The following is a 21421-nucleotide window of genomic DNA, read 5'->3' as shown; positions in this document are numbered from 1 at the left end:
CATTCATTTATTCTTCTTCCCGTCGTCCCTCCATTTATCCGTCCTCCTCATACTCATTGACTCCCCTCCCCTCTTCCTCTCCCTCCCCTCCCTCATCAGGACCACGATAAGACCCAAGACGACGTTCTGAAACACCAAGCTAGCATTAGCCAGCTAAAACGCTCCTTTATGGAGGCGCCTCCTCCCTCTCCTCCGCAGCCCAACCAGTGGGAGAAACGCCTCACCTCCTCTCCCGCCACCACGATACGCGTCCAACAGCAACAGCAAGTGGTACGTGTGTGTGTGTGTGTGTGTGTGTGTGTGTGTGTGTGTGTGTGTGTCAGAAGAGATGCACGAGGCCCTTTTCTACTTCAACCTGAACTGTGTCTCTCTGCCTCCAGCGATGAAGACAGTTTGTTTCTCTCCTCTCTCGCTCTTTGCTGGGTCCTTTTGTCCTTTTGACGCTTTCTTCGCGGTGGAGTTTTCATAAACACGATGATGCTCTGTCGATTATCACTCGATGCACTTTTTCCTGCACTGCTCTAATTCCTTATTTCTTTTCAGCTGGACTTGCTGAAATGTTTTTGTTTTTCCTGTTTGACGTTCTGCTGCTTTCTGTTTACACGAGACACCGCGGCGTAAAGCTCGCCTGCTCTCTGTCATATCTGTTTTAGTTTTTGATTTCCTGCCCGTCCGTCTCCTCCTGCGTGTTTTGTGTCTCTGCTGTAGAGCCTCGAGGAGGAAATAGCGTCTGCGCTCCTCAGTAGAGGCGCCGCCTTTTGTTCCGCTCCGTCCGACCCGACGCTAGACGCCGATATAACCACGTCGGCCGCCGCCGCCGCCCCCGAGGTGCTGCTACTGAACGCTGAGGCCCGTCGCTGTAACGTCCTCACCGCCTGCTGTGGGCGCCGGATGAATGCTGGCGGTTTAAGTGGCCATTCATCCCGGAATGTAGATCTAATGTTATGACGCCATTATGATTTAAAAAAAAAAAAAAGGAAAACAACCACGTTTTTTCTTTCTTTTTCTAACCAGCTCCTTTGGGATGAAATAAAAAGCAGCAGGTATTGAAGCGGCAGGTTTTTTTTTTTTTTTTTGCTTAACAGACGACATACGTTTACTCTTCACAGAGTTTCCTTAGAAATCCACATAAAGAAGCCGCCGAGTTCAACGCCGCGCTCCTTTTTATCGTTTCCATCTTTGAGGAGAAGCGCTCACTGATGTGACGTCCTCTTTATTCCTCCCTGCGTCCGTCTTTTCCTTTTCCCTTTCAACTGCGTCATCCCGTCTCTTTGACCCGATCGTTGTGCATGAAAGTCCTCCCGGGAGACGCGAGGGACCGAGAATACACATTCGACCCTTTCCCCCCCCCCCCCGACCCTCTGTGCCCTGACCGATGATGTCACTGCTTTGTGTGTGATTGTCACGCAGGAGGGTCCGTCCCCGGCGGAGGCTGCTGCCGTGGCCGAAAAAAACTCCATCGCTGACACCAAAGAACCTGCGAAGGTGGATCTAACTTTTCCTCCATTCGTCCATGCAGCCTTCCATGCGTGGCGCTTCCTCCCCTCCATCCGCCGCCTTCCTCTGGCATCGCTCTGTCCTCCTCGCTCTGACATCCGTGTGCCTTTCTTGTCCACAGTCGACCATCTTCATCTTTCATTTTGCGTTGTGTGTCATGTACATTTTTATTTATCTTTAATGATCACGTTATGTTTTTTTTGTTGTTTTTTTTCTGTCCCCATGCGTTTGCTGTGTATGTGTGCGCACATCATTGTGTGTGTGTGTGTGTGTGTGTGTGTGTGCACTTGGTGTGTACATCTGTATGCGTGTTTGGTGTGCGTGTGTATAGACGACCGAAGTTGAAATCGAGGAAACCGTTGTCGTCCAAGAGGTTTCCATAGCACCAAAACCCGGACGCGTCGCGGTTACCGCCGGCCCCCCCGCCGGCCCCCCCGCACAGCAGGAAGCACTAGAGCAGGAAGTGACGGTCGGACAGGAAGTAGTGGCAGCGGAGGAAGCGAAAGCGGCGAAGCAGGAGAGCGTTTCCTCAGAGAGCGAGAGCGAAGAGGAAGCCGAGTACCATCCGAACGTCTCCATCTGCCACACGAAAATACCAGAGGAGGAAGAGGAGGAGGAGGAAGAGCAGGCGGATAAGACGGCGGGGGCTCCTCCCCTTGTAGACGAAGTCAGCGCCGCCGTAGAGGAGTCCGCGCCCGCGGACGCCCGGGACGAGAAGAACACGGAGGGGGAGCACCAAGCCGAGAAGGACGGCAGCGGCGAGCCGCCGCACGCCGCGGCCCCGAATGGCCCCCGCGTGCCGGAGGGGAGCGCCAGCGGGGCGGAGCAAGACCAAGAACCCAAAGTGAACGGAGAAGCCCGCCCGGTCGAGGCGGAACACCGGCCACAGGTTATTTGTTGCTCTGAGGTAAAGTCTTCACTGGGCCCCGCCCCCGGGGGCTTTGATCCCGCCCACCGACCGTAGAGACACCCACATTGTTTCCCTCCTTCCTGCTTCCCGCAGTGTGCCGGTTTCCCCACGCACATCCTCACACCACACCTTTTCTGCTCTGTGGAAACTCTTTAAGTCTAAAACCAAGGAAGTACAGTTAAATCCGCCTGGGGGGGGGGTCACGTGACGGCGCGACCCCCTCGCCGCCGCTTTGGTGTCGACTCGCCAACCGCAGCCGCACTTGTGTATATGTTTTAGTTTCTGTGACATCCACCATCATCATACTACTTCACGCCGCCATCGCCAAGCCTAGTGCCGTAGTGTGTATCCGCCTCCTGCTCTGCACGTGCATCTTAGTCTGGTGTCGTCAACGGGGGGGGGGGCGCTGAGCAGGGGATGCACGGCGCCGTTTTGTTCTGCATGCCACATTTCCGGCGTGCATGCGTGCGTGTGTGTGCGTGTGTTCTTAGAGTTCCCTCCACGTGTTTGGCACTGATGCTCCCGTTCAGCGTAGTAACCGGACAGTCGCGGTCCCCATGGCAACGGTGTTGCGGAACCCATCATTGCCAACCACTCGGAGGGACGCCGCCCGCCCCGTCTGAATGTCGCCTCCGTGCGCTCGATTGTCCATCAGGTCACATGAGCGCCGTTGCGGCGGGTTCCTCCGGTAGTCGTGCTGCTGCTGCTGCTGTTCGCTTGCATTGCTGGAAGTAGTCGTGGTGGAGTTTCGTGACGTTTTGCCGGCATGAGTTTGAAAGCTTTTGATCTGTTAATGTTTGCATGGTTTGTTCTGCGTGTACTGGCAGATATCCGCCAGCACGCTACGTGTGATCAGAACCCGCCACACGCTTTGCATTCACATTATTTTATCTCAACACACACAAAGTGAAATCTAAAGCCAGACGGCAACATGTTTCTTTCTGTTACCTTAACTCTCTCAGGTTTGACTAACCCTCTCTCTGTGTTCACCCCCCCTCACTTCTCTCTCCCCCCTCCCCAGCCACCTGTGGTAAAGACCGAAATGGTGACTATATCAGACACGTTTGCCGCCCAGAAAACTGAGATAGCTACAAAAGAAGTGCCCATCGTACACACGGAAACCAAGACCATCACATACGAAGCCGCACAGGTGCACGCTGCAGCCACACCGGGGGCCTTTGTTCATTTTCTCCTTGTTCGTGTGTCACGCGTTGTGTCTGTGAAACGTTTCGATGTCATTATTGTTTGGAGGTTTTATAACGTTCCGGTTTGAAAGCACTGATGTAACGTCGGCGCTCCGTCCTCGGGGGAAATCATTCATCTGTTTGTTGGGAAAACAAAGGTTTATGTAGAGCGTCCCGACGGGGATATGCTAATGCTAACGCGCAGCCAATGATCTCTCGTTGTCCCTCCCGCCTCCCTTCTGGTTACCAGCTGGATGGTAACGGCGACAGCGAGTCTGGAGTGTTGATGACGGCCCAGACGATCACGTCTGAATCCCTGTGTACCACCACAACCACACACATCACCAAGGTACACGCACACGTCACCGATATATCGACTCCTCTGCTGTCGAACTGTCTCCGTCTCCGCGCCACCCGTCCAGCCGTACCGCAGCGTTGTTGTGGTGTGTTTTTGTTGCAGACGTTAAAGGGCGGCCTGTCGGAGACGAGGATCGAGAAGCGCATCGTCATCACCGGCGACTGTGACATCGACCACGACCAGGTCGGTATCCGACGGGCCGCTTCCTTCTCACCAGGGAGGGAACACTTCTGCTGACGTGTCTGGGATTCATGAACCGCTCGGACGTGTGATCAGTCCCACTCCGTCCATGCGTCTGGGAAACGGCGTCCTGACCTCTTTTTTTGTCGGCCCATCCTGTTTCATATGTATTCTACATGTTGTCCTGGATGTGATGAAGCTACATGCGATGTTATCACATCTGAAAGTAAAAAAAAAAAATCTTCAACGTTGGTTCATGAGGGAATTAAATTTAAGATATTGGTAAGATTAGTGGCTCTCTGGCTTCTCACTGGAGAGGAAATTGCATGAAGCCCCCTTAAAGTATCTGAAATAGTTAATAGACGAAGAAATAGATGTATTCCGTTCATGCACGTCCCTCGTCCACTGGTTTGAATTGTCTTGTTTGATTTGCTGGATTTACATTTATTTTAAGTTGGATTTGATGTGTCTCTAAGGTATTTTACTTCCCCCCCAGTAACAAACATTCAGTTCCCCCAAAGAAGTAAAATATCACCAGTCACACATTGATTGTAAATCCAGCATTCTTTGTCATTTTCATTATGCTTGTTTTTTCATTTAACTCCCCCGTTTTCCCTCCCTCCACCGCCCGCGCCGCTCGGTTGCCCCCGGTTACTGCAGGCACTGGCCCAGGCCATTAAGGAGGCCAAAGAGCAGCATCCCGACATGTCGGTTACCCGAGTGGTGGTTCATAAAGAAACTGAGCTGGCTGAGGAGGAGGATTGACTGGACTCAGGTAATAATAATAATAATAGGAACTATTTATTATTATTATTATTATTATTATTATTCACGGCGAAAGAAACATCGGAGGACTTTATGAACATGGTGGGTTTTTTTTTAACGAAAATGACCTGGAACAAAAGGAAACTTGGTAAAACCATCAGTCACAGTGACAGAAGAGTTGGAGGCGAGAGGAATATCAAACGCAGGAAGGTTTGATGATGATGGAGGTTTTAATGTTTCAAGTAGTGTCGTCACGCTGCTCGGGCTGACTGCCTTCGCCTCTTTTCCCCCCAGAGCTGAAGGGCCCATCGAGAACGACCTCCGTCACCCCACGACAACCGACCTTGACTGATTGAAGAAGAGGAGGAGGAGGAGGAGCGGAGAAGGCGATGAGTGGGAGAGAAGTTGCCAATCTCTCCCCAGTCGGTCTTTCTTACACGCCTAAAAACGCCTCGCTCCGAAATAACAAGAAAAACAAAATAAGTTCCCCTCTTCCTCCGAGGGAACAAAAGAGAACCACTTCGTTAGCTTAACTGTTTGTAGCGCGTTTCTATTTTTTAATAGTGCTTTTTTTTTCTTTTTTTCTTTTTTTTTACTGTTCTACAAAATGAGATCTGGTGCATCCGTCATGTGAATGAACTGAAGACCGACCCTGATGAGATAGAAACGATTGTACTGATAATCTCACCTGTAACTGACAATCAATAACTAATCCATCACTCAAATCTAACGCTTCTAAATTTAAAAAATAGAAGACGTTTTTTAACTTTAACTGATTTGACAGAGCTGGTTTTTGGACTCTTGTTCTGATATTAGTACATTTCTAAAAAACAAAGTAATTTGTTAAATTACAGCTCCCTCCCTCCACTGTGTTGTAAATGGAGAGTAACGTACTATAAAATTATCAAATTGTTAAAGTAGGACTGCAGGAAAAACAAACCTGATTCTTTTCCTACTTGATTGTAACATCAAGCTAAATAAAGCAAATTGCTCGGACACCATCACACTTTATTACTAACGAATACAGGAAACTGGGAGCTGTCACTTAAAACATTGCGGTAAAAACCAATCAATCAGGTTTTTGAGTTTCCATGACTGTCTCTTTAAGTTTTTCTTTCATATTCATCTACATTCCGTGTGTGTGGACCAGCAGCTTGTCACTTCAGTTCACTCTCAAGAGGAGACGTTTTAGCGGGGAAATTGGCGTTGACACATTTCAAGCTTGAGAAGCCCAAAAATTAATTCCTTGTGATACATTTGTACGTTTTACTGTGTTTTAGAGTTAACTTTTACTAAACCGGCTGAAAGTGAACTGACTTTAAAGCTGCTGCATTCAAGCGTCTGTAGCGAACGTGACGGTTATTAGACGGGAGCAGCTCTCCGTTGGCCCGCCCACATGACGACACCAGCTATTCCCATTGGGCCACGGGGAAGCAAGGGAGCAGTGCGCTGGCTTCTGATTGGGAGAGAGGACCAGTGAACTGAGGCATAACTGGGAGAAGAAGCGGACGCATGTCACAAGTTATTCTGCAGTTTTAGATGATCTTTAGACGTGTTTATTTACGCAGTCTGCACAACCACAGGTACCAAAACGGCGACACGCGGTCAGAACCACTCGAACAACCGTTTTCCCCCAAAAATCAGCACAGTGGGATTTTTTTCTGATTTTTCTAAACTCCGAGGTCACCGTTCAGCACTTGGTGTCACTCCAGACTAGACGATAGCAACACAACCCCCCCACCTCCACCGTGCTCACCCGTTTTTATTATCCCGAGCAGGTCCAGACGCCTCGACTGGTCAGTGTGCAGACGTGAGGTGACCTTTGCAAAGAATGGATGTGAAAACATTCCACCTGTACCTGCCTACATCCGTCTTACCCCCCCGGTCAGACTGGACGTGGAGGCACTGGGATTACTGGGAGTAATGAATCTCTTGAAATGAGGAAACACTAACACACACACACACTCACTCCACATGTAAGTAGCGTTTAGGTTGCATTTGCGTCGACTATGCAGGGAAACCACATTCCAGATGAGGGGGAAGCTTTAACCTCTGACCCTCTTGCAAAGAGGCAAAACAGAAAAACCCCTTTTAAAGAACAAACAAACAAACATGCAACATGAGGCAGCTTTGGAAGCGTTTGCTGTTCCAAAAAAAAAAACACTTTTAAAAATAGCATCGGTGATGTCGCAACATCTATATATGTAGATTGTAGCTGGGTATCTTTTCTCTGTCACCTGGTTGTGGGAAGGTGCATTTATTGTGCACCTGCTTGGCTATTTTTATTTTTGACATTTAAAGACCACTTAAAATCCAATTTCATGTTTTCGTACCGTTTGGCTCAAGTTGAACCTCTTTTCAGGGGTCGGGGCTCCGTTTTAACCAATCACACGAGTTTTAAGAGCGGCCATGGGTCGGTTTTTCAAACTGTTGAATTGTATTAGAAAAGCAAAGAAAAAGTAAATATCACAAATGACTGTTTTTTTTCTTTTGTCCTTGGACATTTTTATTTCTTTAAGAAGCAGTGATGAAAGTTTTAAGTGGTTTCCGTGGCAACAACACAATGTCACTGGAAGCAGAGACGACGATTCTACACCAGCTGCTTTCAAACCGGTCGGGGATCCCGACTACATTCACACGGTTGCTGTTAGATTGGATCTAATTTAAAGCTCGTCTCTCCGTGCGATGAAAGCTTTTAGGGGGGGTGTAATAAAGAATTGGGCCACCTTCTCTGTACAGAAACATCTCAGGCCGTGTGAGTCATCATTTTGCATTGTTGCCACTAAAGACCCCCCCTCCGAAAAATGTAATTCTCCCCACACACGTTTTGTGAAACCACCCACGGGCGCCTCGTTGTTTCCTGATCAGCGGTTGGGTTTCTACCCTCCAGCAGCTTACTTGTCTTGTGTCGCACACCCCCCCCCACAGCCACCCCTCCCCGAGTAACACTGTTTAAATAAAGGATTGTTATACTCTGAAACCTGCTGGTCACCTCGTTTGTTGTCAGATGCTTTGTGTTTGTCTGAATCGTCACTTCGGAGGGACAGTTTGTCCCGAGCGTTCACGAGAGGATGAAGCGCACAGTGAGAAGAGAAGCTTCCTGCGGCGCTCCATAAAGTCACAGATGTCTCCAGGGGGCTAAAAGAACAGAAAGATCATTTCCACAGTAAACATTTCCTTCAAAGGCGTCAACATTTCTCTCATTTCGCCTGAGATATTTCCCTCCTCGCTGTAACGCTTCTCAGGACTTCCTCTCAGTGCGTTCTAAGAAGTCCGGTGTGTGGATGACGTGTGCGTCGTGGTCAGGTGTGTTTCCTGCAGAAACGCCGACAGATCGGCATCAACTGGAGGAAGGAGAGGAAGGAAAAGACACAAACAACGTGGATTATAGTCGTGCTGTACCGACACACCTCCAGAGCGCTCTTAGCGCTCGTAATTTAAACTACCGGTTACCCTCTTTCATGCGTTTTAAATGTGGCAACTTCAGGAGCCACAAGAAGCAAATCGGGCCCTTTGATGTAACGAGTTACTTCTGTTCTGGTTGGATAACAGGGACCATGAACCAGCTGAGCAGCAAAGAAGCTCCACTCTCCCAAATCTGAGGAGAGGCTTCTGGTTCCGCAGGAAGATGGCGGCAGAGAGACGGCTGAAGAAAATGAAAAGCTGAAAAAAATGCTGAAGGAGGAGATGAAAAAGACTGCAGATAAGTGATGAGATGTGGAGGAGGAGGCTGATGCCCCCCCCCCCCCCCCCCTCCATCCTTCCTCAATCTCTCCTGTCCCTCAACTCCAAAAAGTACAATAAAAAAATGAATGAATTCGCCCAGAAGGATGAAGTAAACTTGTGAAGTTCAGGAGCAGATCTGAATTCTGAACTTTCATTTGGGGTTTTGAGTTGGAACGTTTGAGTTTATCCGGCCGCGTCGCACCTTTGAACAATCGCCCCGTTCTCTGAACACGTGAGACACGGCGGCTCTGAACCAGACTAAACATCCAGGCGTCTTCCCGTTCTGGGCGTTAAGGCTCCGCTCTCACTGACCACGTTTCTCTTCGGTGGAGAACACGATGTGAAACATCCCCCCCAACTCACTTACTAATAATTCTCAGTGGCGCATCGGTTCCACATCACCGACAACCGTTTTTCTCTTTCAGTTGACCTGCAGATGACGAAGGAGGTCCGTGACGAAGTGTCAGTGTTTAATGTCAAAGCACCAAAGTAACGGTTCGGCCTACCAGAGTCTTATCTGCAGCTTATGCAGGATGTTTCCATTATTTAGCTTGTGGCTCGAGACGTTTCTTCTACCTTTTGATGAACATGAGCTGTCAGCTTTCGATCAAATGAAAACGTGAACATGAGCCTTTAACAACACGATGTCGGTTGTCTGCATTCAGATACTAAGGCACCCGTTTTCTCTGCACGTTGGCATACATGAGAACATTTAGCTGACATATAATCCGAAGCTAATGGCCGTTGTGTACCTTGCGTGAGCTTCCAGCTGAGGTAGGCGATCAGCTGCAGCAGCAGCAGACAGACGCACAGAAACAGCAGCAGGCCGAACAGGCCGAGAGGCAGGAAGCCGTCCGCCTCCCTGTCCGTCCGCCGGAGGAGCAGAGCCAGGTCGGCCCAGAGGCCGCTCGCCACCTCCATGCTGCTCCTGCACGGGGGGTACGGTTAATGAGCACTCAGCTGGTGGAGGTCGACAAACATCGAGGACCCTTTTAAAGCAAAGGTTTCCTTGTTTTTCGTGTCTCGTACAGCACTTGTTTGTACCTGCATCACATCGACACATATGCTATTCAATCTACGTGGTATAATTAGTAAGGATAAGTAAGTATTTCTAAGAATATACTGCAGCAAGTTATTGCAAATACGAGTAAATGCACTTTTAATCTACTAGAGAATTTTAAGCCCAGACTGAAGAAATAATTTCGTTGTGAACTAAAGAAATTGTAAAATCTTAATCAGATTATTGGCTTTTATTGTTGAGGACACGCATGTGAGGGTAATTTAAAGGCGTGAGGGCCGATGTGTCCTTTCCTTAATGGTTGAAGGGATCCAAAACAAATCCACTGGCGCTGAGGTCAGAGTGTCCTTTACTGGACCACTTTCACAGGTGCACCATTTTGATTCTTTAAAGGCGCCGCAGCCGATAGACGTTTAAATTCAAAAAATATCCACTTACGGTTTTTCAGGTTCCCCAAAAAGCTTTAAAGGAACGTTGTGAGCAGAGAGCCGGTGCCCCGTCGTCCCGACACAGAGAGATGATCCAAAGCAATGATTCCTTTGGGGAGAAACAACGGTTTGTTCCAGTCCGCAGGTGAAAGTTGTGACCTCTTCTTTGTGCGTCTTTCTTTCTAACGTGTCTTTTTAAGTGTCCTTCCCGTCTGTCTGTCCCGGCCCGTCTCTCGCTGGTAGAAACTCCCCCTCTGTTGTTGTCCATGACGAGATGAACTTTGCTCCGTTCCAACAGTCAAACCTTGTGATTGCTGAGGAGATTACTGGCCAGCGTTGTGCGTGTTTCCTTTATCGCCTGTGAGTGTGAGTGTGAGTGTGAGTGTGAGTGTGAGTGTGAGTGTGAGTGTGGTGCTCTGATTAGCAGGGAAATGTGGGGAAAACGGGGAAGCGTTGCAATCTTTTCGGGGAATGTTTCATTGAGTGTTACAACTTTGTGCTCACTGTCATAAAACAAAGACACAACACACACACACACACACACACACACACACACACACACACACACACACACACACACACACACACACACACACTTTTCCTCTCTGATTGGAAAAAGGTTTCTGATTTTCCTCAGTCTTTATTTTAACCAACAGACACCTTTCTGATTGGAGGCAGTATTGATTAATTTAGCACACACACACACACACACACACACACACACACACACACACACACACACACCATTGTTTCCTCCAGTTTTCTGAAGGTGCATTCAATTCTCTCCCATTTGGTCTCCTCAGTGACATAAACTGTCAAATTAAATTTTCCAACTAAGTACATTTGATCAACACTTCAAATCAAGCAGTATTTTATTCATCATTTATATCCCATGAAGCTAAAGCTTATTTTTATTAGCCTATTTTTTATTTAAAGTATCGGGTCTTTGAAGGGATGTAAAAGGGAGCTCACATTTTCATATTTCATCTTTTAGCAGCCTTGGTGGTTTTATCATAGATGACACATGAGAGAACGAGATGTTCTCCACTAATGACTGAATTCAGAAAAGCTACTGACGGAAAAATGTTTTTTGATTGTGCGTAGTTCTAAATAAACAGTTAAGAATATCTCGGGAGACAGATTTGGGTTACTTTACTTCACCGAGCTGTCGAGCTCAGTGTTCAGATGTTTGTCTGGTCCGACCAGATGTTTCACCTGCACTTTTAATTGACGACATCGTGAGGCCAGACACAGAAACACAGCTTTGATCACATTTCTTTCAGCCTGGTGGGAAGAACACATTTGAAAACACAGTTTATTTGACAACAGTTTGCCGGATGCTGCCTGTAAATTGACATCAAAAAGAGAGAATAGCTTTGGATTATTATTCCTCAGCAAGTCAGTAAACTATCGATAGAAAATAGTTATCTGTCAACTTGGTAAGTAATGTTCTGTTGAATATGAATGTTATTCACAGGGGGGGGTCTCTCCTTAGCAACCTAACACACTGACAGTGAACCAGAAGCAGGTTTACTCTGAAGTCCTCTGGAACATTTTACCTTTTTATTATCATTTTTCGACCAAACATATTCAACATTAACATTTTTGGGAGTTTTTAACCTAATATTTTTTTTTACGTATTTTGACTTTTTTTTAAAAGTGTTCAAGACAATCTGGAGACCTTAGTTTTTAGAAGTCTACGCGTTTCCGTTATCAATGACTCACTGTGACACATGAAACTCCAGTAAAACGACTTTGTCAGAACTTGGTTAGACTCGTGTCTTTAGGACTTGAGCACGATTGGGAAAACTATAATAAGTAAATAATATAATAATACGAGCGAGTCGGCGCTCTCTCTCGTGTTCTCTGATGGTAAACATGATTTATGCGCCCAGATAATCTCACAGTTTTATGTTCCAAGTGCAAAGAAAAGCCTCCTCGCACACAATCATCAACACTCTTTGCTGTTTGAAGAACAGCTGGGCAGTTCTTGTCCAGATGTTGTCGCTTTAGTGTGCGTCGCATCAAGCTTTTGTATGCGTTGTTTTCACGATATGATCTGGATTCGGAGCAGAAGCTCCTCTAGAAGCCTTCATGAATGTGCGCGTGTCCACTTTGTCTCCTACTTGCGAGTCTTATTAATACATGTTTGGCTTTTACGCCGGCTCACCACCTGCTGCTACATCCCAAACCCTGCTCATCAAAAGGGTTTGTGGGCACAACACGAGAAAAAAAGACTTCTTTGATGTAAATATGTGCAAAGAAAGAGCAATGACTGGATAGTTTTTAAAACGTGGTTGAATGTGAACGTTTGATTTTCCTCACTACAGGACGAATAAAGGATCATGTCTTTAAATGTCTGATTACGAGGCTGTTCAGGCAGCAGGAGGTCACAAGGTCATATTCAGGAGGACTGATTTATTCCACGCCGCTTTTAAAACCTTGGTTCGTCGTACTCCCTTATTAAGCAATGACACTTCTCCCTACATTCATCTCCCAATTACCCGGCGCAGTGTGCAGAAGCCTGTGGCGGAATACGAGCTGCTGCCTGTAACACATCTGTGCAAAGACAGACCGCTGGGGACGTTCCAGAGAAGAGAGCAAAGAACGCGTGGACGAGACGGTGGAGACGGAGTGGCTCACCATGGTTTCAGTGCGGCGTGAGTGATGCATGCTGGGGGATGACCAGGGAGCAGCTGATGGTTTCAAATCCGTTCTTATGAAGTTGATATTTAGTGAGTGTATGAACGTATGCAGCCTTCTCCAACTTTCCCTCTGCCTTTGTTGTTTCCCTTCCAGTTGTCATAGCAACCTCTTGGCCTCTGTGTTTTTTTTTCTTTTTTTTGTGCGTGCATAAGTTACACCGGGCTTCGTCGAGGATGCTCATCGCCATAGTTACCGGGGCTTTTGTTAATTGGATTTGGCGCTTCCGGCAAAAACGTGTGACATTTAGCTACAAATCACAGACGCTCTGCTGGAGTGTTCGTTCACTAAGATAATAAATACAGAATAAATAAATAATAGGATGAAGAAATTAATTTTAGGGAAACATATGTATTTATGTTATTGCAGATTTCTCTTTTAGCTTTCTAGCTCCTGCCTCATCGGTGGTTATTGATTGTAATGTCATTATTTAATACTGCACATAAACATACACAGTGGACTGGCGCCTATTATCTACAAAATACTGCAGACGTTTAAACAGACTCTACTTGGGTAAGTGTTATCACATATCATGAACACGTTACTGTCATTATAAGGATTATACAGGATGAGAATCTTTCCATTTAAGCTCTGCAAAGAGATGAAATCCTTCCTCTCTGCGTCTGCTGTGTTGATCAGATAGAATTTATCTCAAATTAAAATAACACAATAAATGAATACGTCTCTTATTAGCAGGCAACATTTCACCAAAGACTGAAAACAACACTGCGGGGAGAGAAGGTAACGGTTCTTCTGAGATGTTCCTGCAGGTTCTCCTTCCAGGTGATCGAGTGCATCAGCGCTCCGCTGCGCTTTCTCTCTCTGACACACATCCACATCCTGGGGCCTGAATCTAAGCTGAATCACAAAGGGACGGGAACAAATGAGCGACGCGATAATGACAAATGAAATGGTAATTGGTCTGCAGTCCGTGAGGTCAGAGGTCGACGGGTGTGAGGGAGAAGCGGAGCGTGAACCCAAAAGGAGGCTCAACATCCGTTCATTGTTGGTAATGAAGTCAAATAATAAAGCGCGTTCGGGAGAAGAAGTGGCGAGGAAAACCAAAAGCGAGAAAGGGTGGTGGGCGGAAACGTGTGAGACGGAGGGAGAGTGAGAAAGGGATGAAAGTGAGGACGGCAAACAGGCGGTCAAATATTTGGCGTCGTGTCTGCTGATAATTAAATTCATCACTGTCAGTCAGGGAGGTCGAGAGGAATCGACAGGACAGAGGTGTGTGGGGGGGGGTAGGGGGGGGGGGGGGGGGGGGGGGGGGTAACAGAACAACTGTTCATCTATAATCAGCTGCTAATTAAGATGTTGCTTCAAGAGAGGACGAGTCAGCGGAGGAATATCCGAAGAGAGATGATGGGGAAACATGAGAGAGAGACCTGGTGGGCGGATGTGTGAGAGAGAGAGAGAGAGAGAGAGAGAGAGAGAGAGACCTAAGGGAATGCCACACGGGGGAGGACGGGTGAGAAAAGGGAAGGAAAGTGGACGCGAGACGGAGAGAGTGCACCCGCATATTTCATTTCACCGACGGCGGTTTATATTGAATTAAACCCGAGAGGGACGGAAGACAAGGGGAGGGGGGGGGGGGGGGGACAGGGGTGAGGACGGGGGGATAATGAAGCAGATGGAGAGGCCGGCACATGGCGGGAGCTGATTCCGTTGCCGTGACAACGATTTAGCATCAGGACCGACAAGGTCGTTCGGCAGCCTCATTTCCACGTTCACACACGTAAACAGGCAAACGGCAAAGTGTCCTCGTCCACACACACACACACACACACGCACACACACACACACACACACACACACACACACACACACACACACACACACACGCACACAATCAAATCCGAAATCCGCAGCTTTTGAGGTTCAGGAGTAGGAACTAGATGAACTAGATTTCGGTGGCGATCACATTCATTTTGAAGAGACATAAATGGACGTTAGCTTTGACTTGACTGGTCGGCGGCGGCGTGAGACGGAGACGCCGTAACTCCACCTGACTCATGTTATTGATTATGGGTCAGCACATAGAGCATCTACAGAGGAAACAAGCGCGTGGGAGCTCCGCTCGGGCGACGTGCTGAATCCAACGTTAAAACTCGATGTCTCATCGGACAATAAAAACAAACAGCACTTTAGTGAGACGACCTTTGACCCTTTAAGGGGGACAACGCAGGGAAAGGACATAAAGGATAGAAGCTCAATGTTCCATTCATAAACATCCGTTGGTCTCAGAGAGAAGGAGAGCGGTGATGTGAGAGGGGGGGGGGGGGGGGGGTCGTAATTGACGTCTCCTATTAGTTATTTTGAAATTTGAGTTACACGTTACAGGCAAACAAGGGTGAAGAGAGAGAGGGAGAGAGAGAGAGGGAGAGAGAGAGAGGGAGAGAGGGAGAGAGAGAGAGGGAGAGAGAGAGTGGAGATAACGCGGATGACAAAGGGGAAGAGGGGAAATGGGATTAACGGCGGCCCGTCTCGGTTTCACTCTTCCATGTGTTCCTCTCCTCTAATGTCCTCTCCGTCTCCTCTAATGTCCTCCCCCTCTCCTCCAATGTCCTCCCCCTTGTGGTCCTTTCATCTCCCTCGTCGGCGTCGCTCTTTGCCGGATTTCAATATTCAGACCCAGGCGCTGAGCCTCTTGCGTGAGTTGCTATGGAAGCTGTAGCGTCAGCTCAGGGGGACGAGGAGACTGTGTGGTGTCCGTCGCCACACGGGGGCTGTGAGCTAAATGCTAAGGTCAGCCAGCTAACATGCTAATTCTGCCCCCCCCGTGCAGCGCGTTTCATCTCAAACCATCTGCGGCCGCACACAACTGTTTAGCGTCGCCGGCTCTTGCTTTGCAGATGTTTCACTCACAGCTGTAGACGTGACATCGAACCAATGATGTCGCTCGGTGAAGCATTGTGTCATTGTTCTTCAGAGACATTCCAAATTATTGCATTCAACTCTATTTTCTGCATATTTATTTGTTAGCAACCTCGCATTCTTCGGTAGTGGCACTTAGTAGTAATTTTAACCCAAGTGACTTCTTTTTTAAACCTAGTTAAGTAGTTTTATTGCCTAATTGAGAAGTTCCCAGTGGAGACGGAGCTCTATTTGAAAAGCCCGTCTGCTTCTAAACGAGCGATAATTGAAACGTGCCGCTGGCAGCGGAGCGCTGATGTTCATCCTCAGGGGAGAACGAACGTCCAAACTACGCCGGCATTGACGTCCACGCGGCCAAGAGCTTAATGAGAAAACACAAACTGTAGCAGCCCGGAGAAAAACTACTGCACAGCCTCCAAATAAAATGTCCTTCTAATTAACACAGACAGACATTCTAATAAATAAAACATGTGTGTGTGGAAAGTGCCCTTGCATTAGCTTTGTGTGTGTGTGTGTGTGTGTGTGTGTGTGTGTGTGTGTGTGTGTGTGTGCGTCATCTGGCTCCAGTTCGTCCCTCTGGAATCTTTAAATCACCACAGACAAGGACGGTTTTCCGAGCAGTCGTTCTTTGGAATAATAAGAGTGTATCCATGAGCACCGACAGGTGAGATTTGATTGCATGTAGCTCCTCCAAAACAAAAGCACATGAATGTATCTCCGTAGTGAACGGTGGAGTTGCTTTAAGAACACGTTGAGGATTAAACGGAGGATCTCAGTTGTTGGTAATCTGGGAGAGGACTTAGAGGTGTGATGGAGGACTTTTAAGGCGGAAGGGACGGGAGAGAAGATGAGAGAGAGAAGGAACGAGGGCTGAGAGGAGCCGGCCGAGTGGGAAGGAGATAAAAATCTTTGTTTGTTGTAGAAAAAAAAGGAAAGGAAAACGTTTTTGAGAGTCTGTACAGCAGAGGAAAGATGAAGAAAGCTTATCTATCATATGAAAAATGTTCCTCCGAGGTAATAAATCCAGATATAACACTATAAATCCATATAAAAATACAGAACCACCATTTTCTTGTCTACACTTCTTATTGAACCCTCGAATCTATTCTAGTAAACATCTGGTGAACATCATTCGTAACGACCCACAGTGGGCTAAAGTTATTAAATGTGATTTAAAAAATGCAAACACAACCTTGTGTGTTGCTTCTGTCTGCAGCAGGACGCCATTATGTTACTTTATATTACAGATTACTGCAGGAAGTAATTGTTTTACTGCTCGCACGGTGGTTGATGAACCCGTGGGTCTTGTTGTCCGCGTGAGAAGACGTCCACCAGTCTCACACCTTTTTTTGAATTTTGCATTATTCTGCCTCATTCGCCGTGACAACGATGGACAGTCGTCTGTCCATCGTTGTCACGGCGCTTGTTTCTCCTAATTGCCTTTCAGCGCAGCAGAATGCCACCGAGAGGTAATGGGAGGATTTACACTGTGGTTTATCTTTAAATGAGAAAGGCTTATTTTTGAATTTGTTGAAAAGTATTTTAATGCCTTGTTTTTTTTTTTAAATATGCACGAGAAAGATAACTGCTCCTTTTCTAACATACAGGATATTAAACCGGGTTCATCGTAGCATTTCCTCCCTCGTTGGATAGTGAGAAGTTGAACTTGGCGACACAAACCCAAAGACATGCGTTGTGTGTACATGAAGTTACTCCACACAAACACACACAAATACACAACTCATTCTAACTCTGTGGAATACATACATGGGTGTTTTGGTCCGCGTGTGTTTGATCCAAAGTCATTTTTTAAATGTTAACTTGTGTGTGTGTGTGTGTGTGTGTGTGTGTGTGTGTGTTCTGAGCGGATCCAGTCATCCGTGAGCGATGAACAAGGCGCGACACGCGGAGCCGCTTTCCTCGGGGGCCTCAGCGCTCCACGCCAAGTGGACGCATTCATTATTTACTCACTTTAAGAATTCATGTCCGATCCTTTACGTTGGCCAACGATGAGAAGGATCACGACGATGAGAAGTGTCGCCTCGCTCTTCGTGGGCTCTCGTGCAAACGTTTCAGATTTCAGGATTTTTGGGGCGAGTGGCGGTGAAACAAAAGCGTTGTTGAACCTTTCGGAAATGTTTCTTCATAGAAACCCGCGCGGCTAACATTAGCATACGTAGCGTTAGCGCTGCTGTGTTGTGAATGCAGACGCACGCTGCATCTGGCGAATATTTGAATGCAAACCGTTGTCGTCATCGTGTTTGTGCGCTTCAGATGATTCAGTTGTGATCTTGTAACTGTGGCAACTAATGCGGCTAAATGACTATTTTTAAACACTGTGTGTGTTCAGAAAGCCGCAGTAATTGCTGCTTTTAACCAGAGGACAACTATGAACATTTAGAGGCACTTACGGTTACGCGCGTGTGTGTGCGTGTGTGTGTGTGTGTGTGTGTGCGCGTGTGTGTGTGTGTGTGTGTGTGTGTGAGCGCGCAGGTCATTTCTCCCAATGAACCAATCATGCAGACAGCTGGAGACACGATGAGACTGATGTCTCTCTCTCTCTGTCTCTCTATGTCGATGGTAATGGAGACAATTTCAGTCCAGTCTCGTCCTCCGACTCTCATTCCTGCTTCAGCTCAAAGGCAAACCGGGACGCGGCTCTACGTCCCGTCTGAGTAGAATCAAACATTCATTATTCATGTTTGCACCGAGTCCGCGTTGTCGCACTCTAATCGGGTTAAAGTGAACTTACCTCGGATCTTTGTGCGACTTGATAAACAACGTGACTAACAGCGGTTACGTAAAGGTCCTTTAAAGCGAACACCAAAGGGTCGCCGCGGCCTCCAGCGTCCCCCCTCGAGGTTTTCAGACCCGTCCTGTTTAAATATATCTTACCCCCCCTTCCCAGATCTGGAGCACAGCCTTTGATCTAAACGCAGAGCGACAAAATCAGATGTTGTGTGATTTCCTCCCGTTGAAATGCAGGCCGGGAAACGACACAACAGCCGCCGCGTTGCACGTGGAGCGAGACGCGCTTTGTCCTCGTGGAATCAGCAGCTTCCCCGAAACACCTCTCAGGGACACGGCGACGGGAGCCATTCTTCACCGCGTGTCAGCAGACCCCCGTTTTACGCAGCGATGCGTCGCAGCAGCTCGCTCTGTCGGGATCGTGGACCCCTGCTGTTTGTGCCAATTTCTCAACCCACTGTCAGCGTGTTCGAGCAGAAACCAGCGCCGCTGCGATGGTCGTGGCCACGTCTCGGTATCCTCTCGGGGGCTGTTTGATCTCATCGCTCCTACAGAGCAGATCTGCTGTGTGGAGAAGGTCCCCCCCCCACTCATGGCGGCACAACGGGACGGAAGGAGTAGGAAGTACCGCTGTGTTTGCCGCCGATGTGCGTTCGTCGTGACAAACAGTTACTTTCACGTTAGCAGACGTGGTCAATTGACCTGTCAATCAACACGCTGGAATGTTGATCAAAGTGGCCTTAAAGCTACAGGAAACGATCTCTGATCGACTCGTTCTTCTACTCTGATCGTATAATGCAGAAAATTCTGCGTGTGTCGCATATCGGCCAAGTCCATAATCCGGCTCCGCAGCCAGACGGATGAGTGACGAGTCCAATTAAGCCGGTCCAAACCAGAACGGATGAAAATTGGAGAGAGAGAGAGAGGGGGGGAGGGAGAGGGGGAGAGTCGTCTGGTGAGACAGAGGAAAGGATGAAGGGTGGAGAGACACGGGAGGGAAAGACAAACAGCCGCGGAGGCCACAGATGGGAGGACGATAGAGAGACAGAGAGAGAGAGAACAACCATAAAGGAGAGAGGAGCAGGAGGAGGAGGTGTGGGGGAGGCGAGGGGGGGTGTGGGGGGGGGGGAGGTTGCCCCCAGGTCCTTCCTCTCAGCAGCACTAATTTAATTGGCTCGTTAAGAAGATGTGGGATGCTTCCTCTTGATTGGTCGGGTAGGCAGATGATGCCCGCAGAGACAGGAAGTACCGAAGGGGGCGTTTAAACTTTTACCGCACACACACACACACACACACATACACACACACTCGAGTCTATATTCACATGCACGAGTGTGTCTGTGTGTGTGTGTGTGTGTGAATTATTACAGTTAGTACACACATCGAATGGGGCACAATGAAGACACACAAGCGGGCGCAAAACTACACCGAGTACACACACGGAAGTTTTATTTTTAACTCTCCCACACACACACACACACACACACACACACACACACACACACACACAGATTAGGTCATTCATGCATGCGCCGTAGTTTATTAATGAAGAGAGAGACCAAACATCTTCCTGCAGGGCTGTAACATCAGTGTGTGTTTGCGTGTTTGTGTGTGTGTGTGCGTTGCTGCTACAACATAAAAATACTTGTACGTTGAAATGTGTGTGTGTGATAAAAAAGCTTTTAGTTTGCTGACTGTCAGACTCAGAGACGCACACACACACACAGCTAGTTGTGTGACCTCTCTGCCAATCAAGCTCCCTCGATCTCGAGGATGAAACCGTCCACCAGCATCCAGAAAGTCTCAGTGTCCCCCGAGTCGTCTGTCTCTCTGCTCCTGTCCTCTCAAAGCTTCAACCTCGTGTCCCGTCAAATGAATAGTTGTCTTCCTTCTCAGTCATTTGATATTCGCTGACTACGTGGTCAGAGACCCCCCCCCCCCCCCCAGAAGCACTGTAGGTGGGACCTACAATGTGATTGATGATGTCATTTTGCAGAAGGGAGTCAAAAGACAGCACGAAGGTGACGCGTATCTTCAACAGGACTGCGCCTCGTGCACTGCGGTGAGTTGGCTCATTAGCAGCTCGCTCCACACGCGTGTCCGAGTAGCAGCGGACAGCACACAGATATCAAAGTTCACGTCGGAAGCTCTGCGCCTGTTTCTGCTGTCGCGTCCCATCGAAGGAGAAGAGAGAAACCACAATAATAAAAGAACACATGGGGGAACACGATGCAAGGGAGGGGACAGGTGGACGGGCCGGGGACGGTATGATGGAGGGGGATGACGGAGCGAGGGGGGGGGGGGCGAGAAAGGCGGAGGCTGAATGTAGGAAGCAAAGCGGTGACTCACCTGCTGCTGGAACGCTACCTGTGTCTAATGAGCGTCTCTGCGGGGGCCTCCGGCCTTCTGCTGAGACCCGTTAAAGCCTTTTTTTGACATCCTCATATCACAGGGAAATCATTTATTTAACCACCGCTGTAAAAGTAGAGACTGGTGGGTTGTCACGACACAGTCAAGTTTTAATGGCATGACACAAAGAAGAAGCCCGAATTTATCTGAAGATAATAAGGAATTCACACAGTGTTTGTATTATTTATATAACTCACCTATTTAAATTGCATTAAGACTTAAACATATGCCCAATTATATGCACGGTGAGTGACAGGTGGGTTCTTTGTCAGGTCAGTCAGTGAAGCCTGGAAGGTCGAAGGTGAAAAGGTCAAGGCCGGCTTTAGGGCTTGAGGGCGGGCGTGATGCTTGTTTAGAAATGGTAATGGCTTCCACCATCACGGCCCCCCACGCTGCCAGTGGGAGGAGTCTCCAGCCCCACCTTCACATCATGGGATGCGTGTAGGAGAATCGAACACGTTCGTACACGTTCCAAGCGCCTCGCCGTGACAACACGGGTTGAATGGTTCTTTAAATCTCGGTGAGCTGAGTTGACTCTTCCGGCAGAGGTCCAGAGCACATGGCTGCCATGGCAACCAGGCTGGCGCCCCCCACCCCGCCGCCGCCGCCGCTGCCTCG

General features: G+C 48.1%; 1 protein-coding gene and 1 long non-coding RNA gene across 33 annotated transcripts in view; one reads left to right on the top strand and one right to left on the bottom strand.

The window, feature by feature from the left end:
- epb41l2 (erythrocyte membrane protein band 4.1 like 2) overlaps window positions 1–7874 on the top strand; it is a 32664-nt gene extending 24790 nt beyond the window's left edge. For 8 of the 32 annotated variants that reach the window (XM_078093668.1, XM_078093650.1, XM_078093648.1 and 5 more), the window contains 9 exons: window positions 100–270; window positions 709–828; window positions 1411–1485; window positions 1829–2404; window positions 3429–3557; window positions 3842–3940; window positions 4052–4132; window positions 4790–4904; window positions 5189–7874. In XM_078093668.1, coding sequence (XP_077949794.1) covers window positions 100–270; window positions 709–828; window positions 1411–1485; window positions 1829–2404; window positions 3429–3557; window positions 3842–3940; window positions 4052–4132; window positions 4790–4894 — 1356 coding nt within the window. In that variant the 3' untranslated portion in view covers window positions 4895–4904; window positions 5189–7874. The remainder of the gene's footprint in view (window positions 1–99; window positions 271–708; window positions 829–1410; window positions 1486–1828; window positions 2405–3428; window positions 3558–3841; window positions 3941–4051; window positions 4133–4789; window positions 4905–5188) is intronic. The other 24 variants (XM_078093658.1, XM_078093655.1, XM_078093654.1 and 21 more) reach the window with 12 other exon arrangements.
- Window positions 6719–10333, bottom strand: LOC120808107 (uncharacterized). Its single transcript, XR_005709915.2, has 3 exons — window positions 10077–10333; window positions 9373–9548; window positions 6719–8238 (listed from the first exon to the last, which is right to left on the bottom strand). It is a non-coding gene; the product is annotated as an uncharacterized LOC120808107 (long non-coding RNA).
- Window positions 10334–21421: the final 11088 nt, after the last annotated feature.

Source organism: Gasterosteus aculeatus, chromosome 18, assembly GCF_964276395.1.
Source record: "Gasterosteus aculeatus chromosome 18, fGasAcu3.hap1.1, whole genome shotgun sequence".
Taxonomy (NCBI): Eukaryota; Metazoa; Chordata; class Actinopteri; order Perciformes; family Gasterosteidae; genus Gasterosteus; species Gasterosteus aculeatus.
Note: the sequence above shows the minus strand (reverse complement) of the source record. Positions and strands in the feature narration are given on the sequence as shown.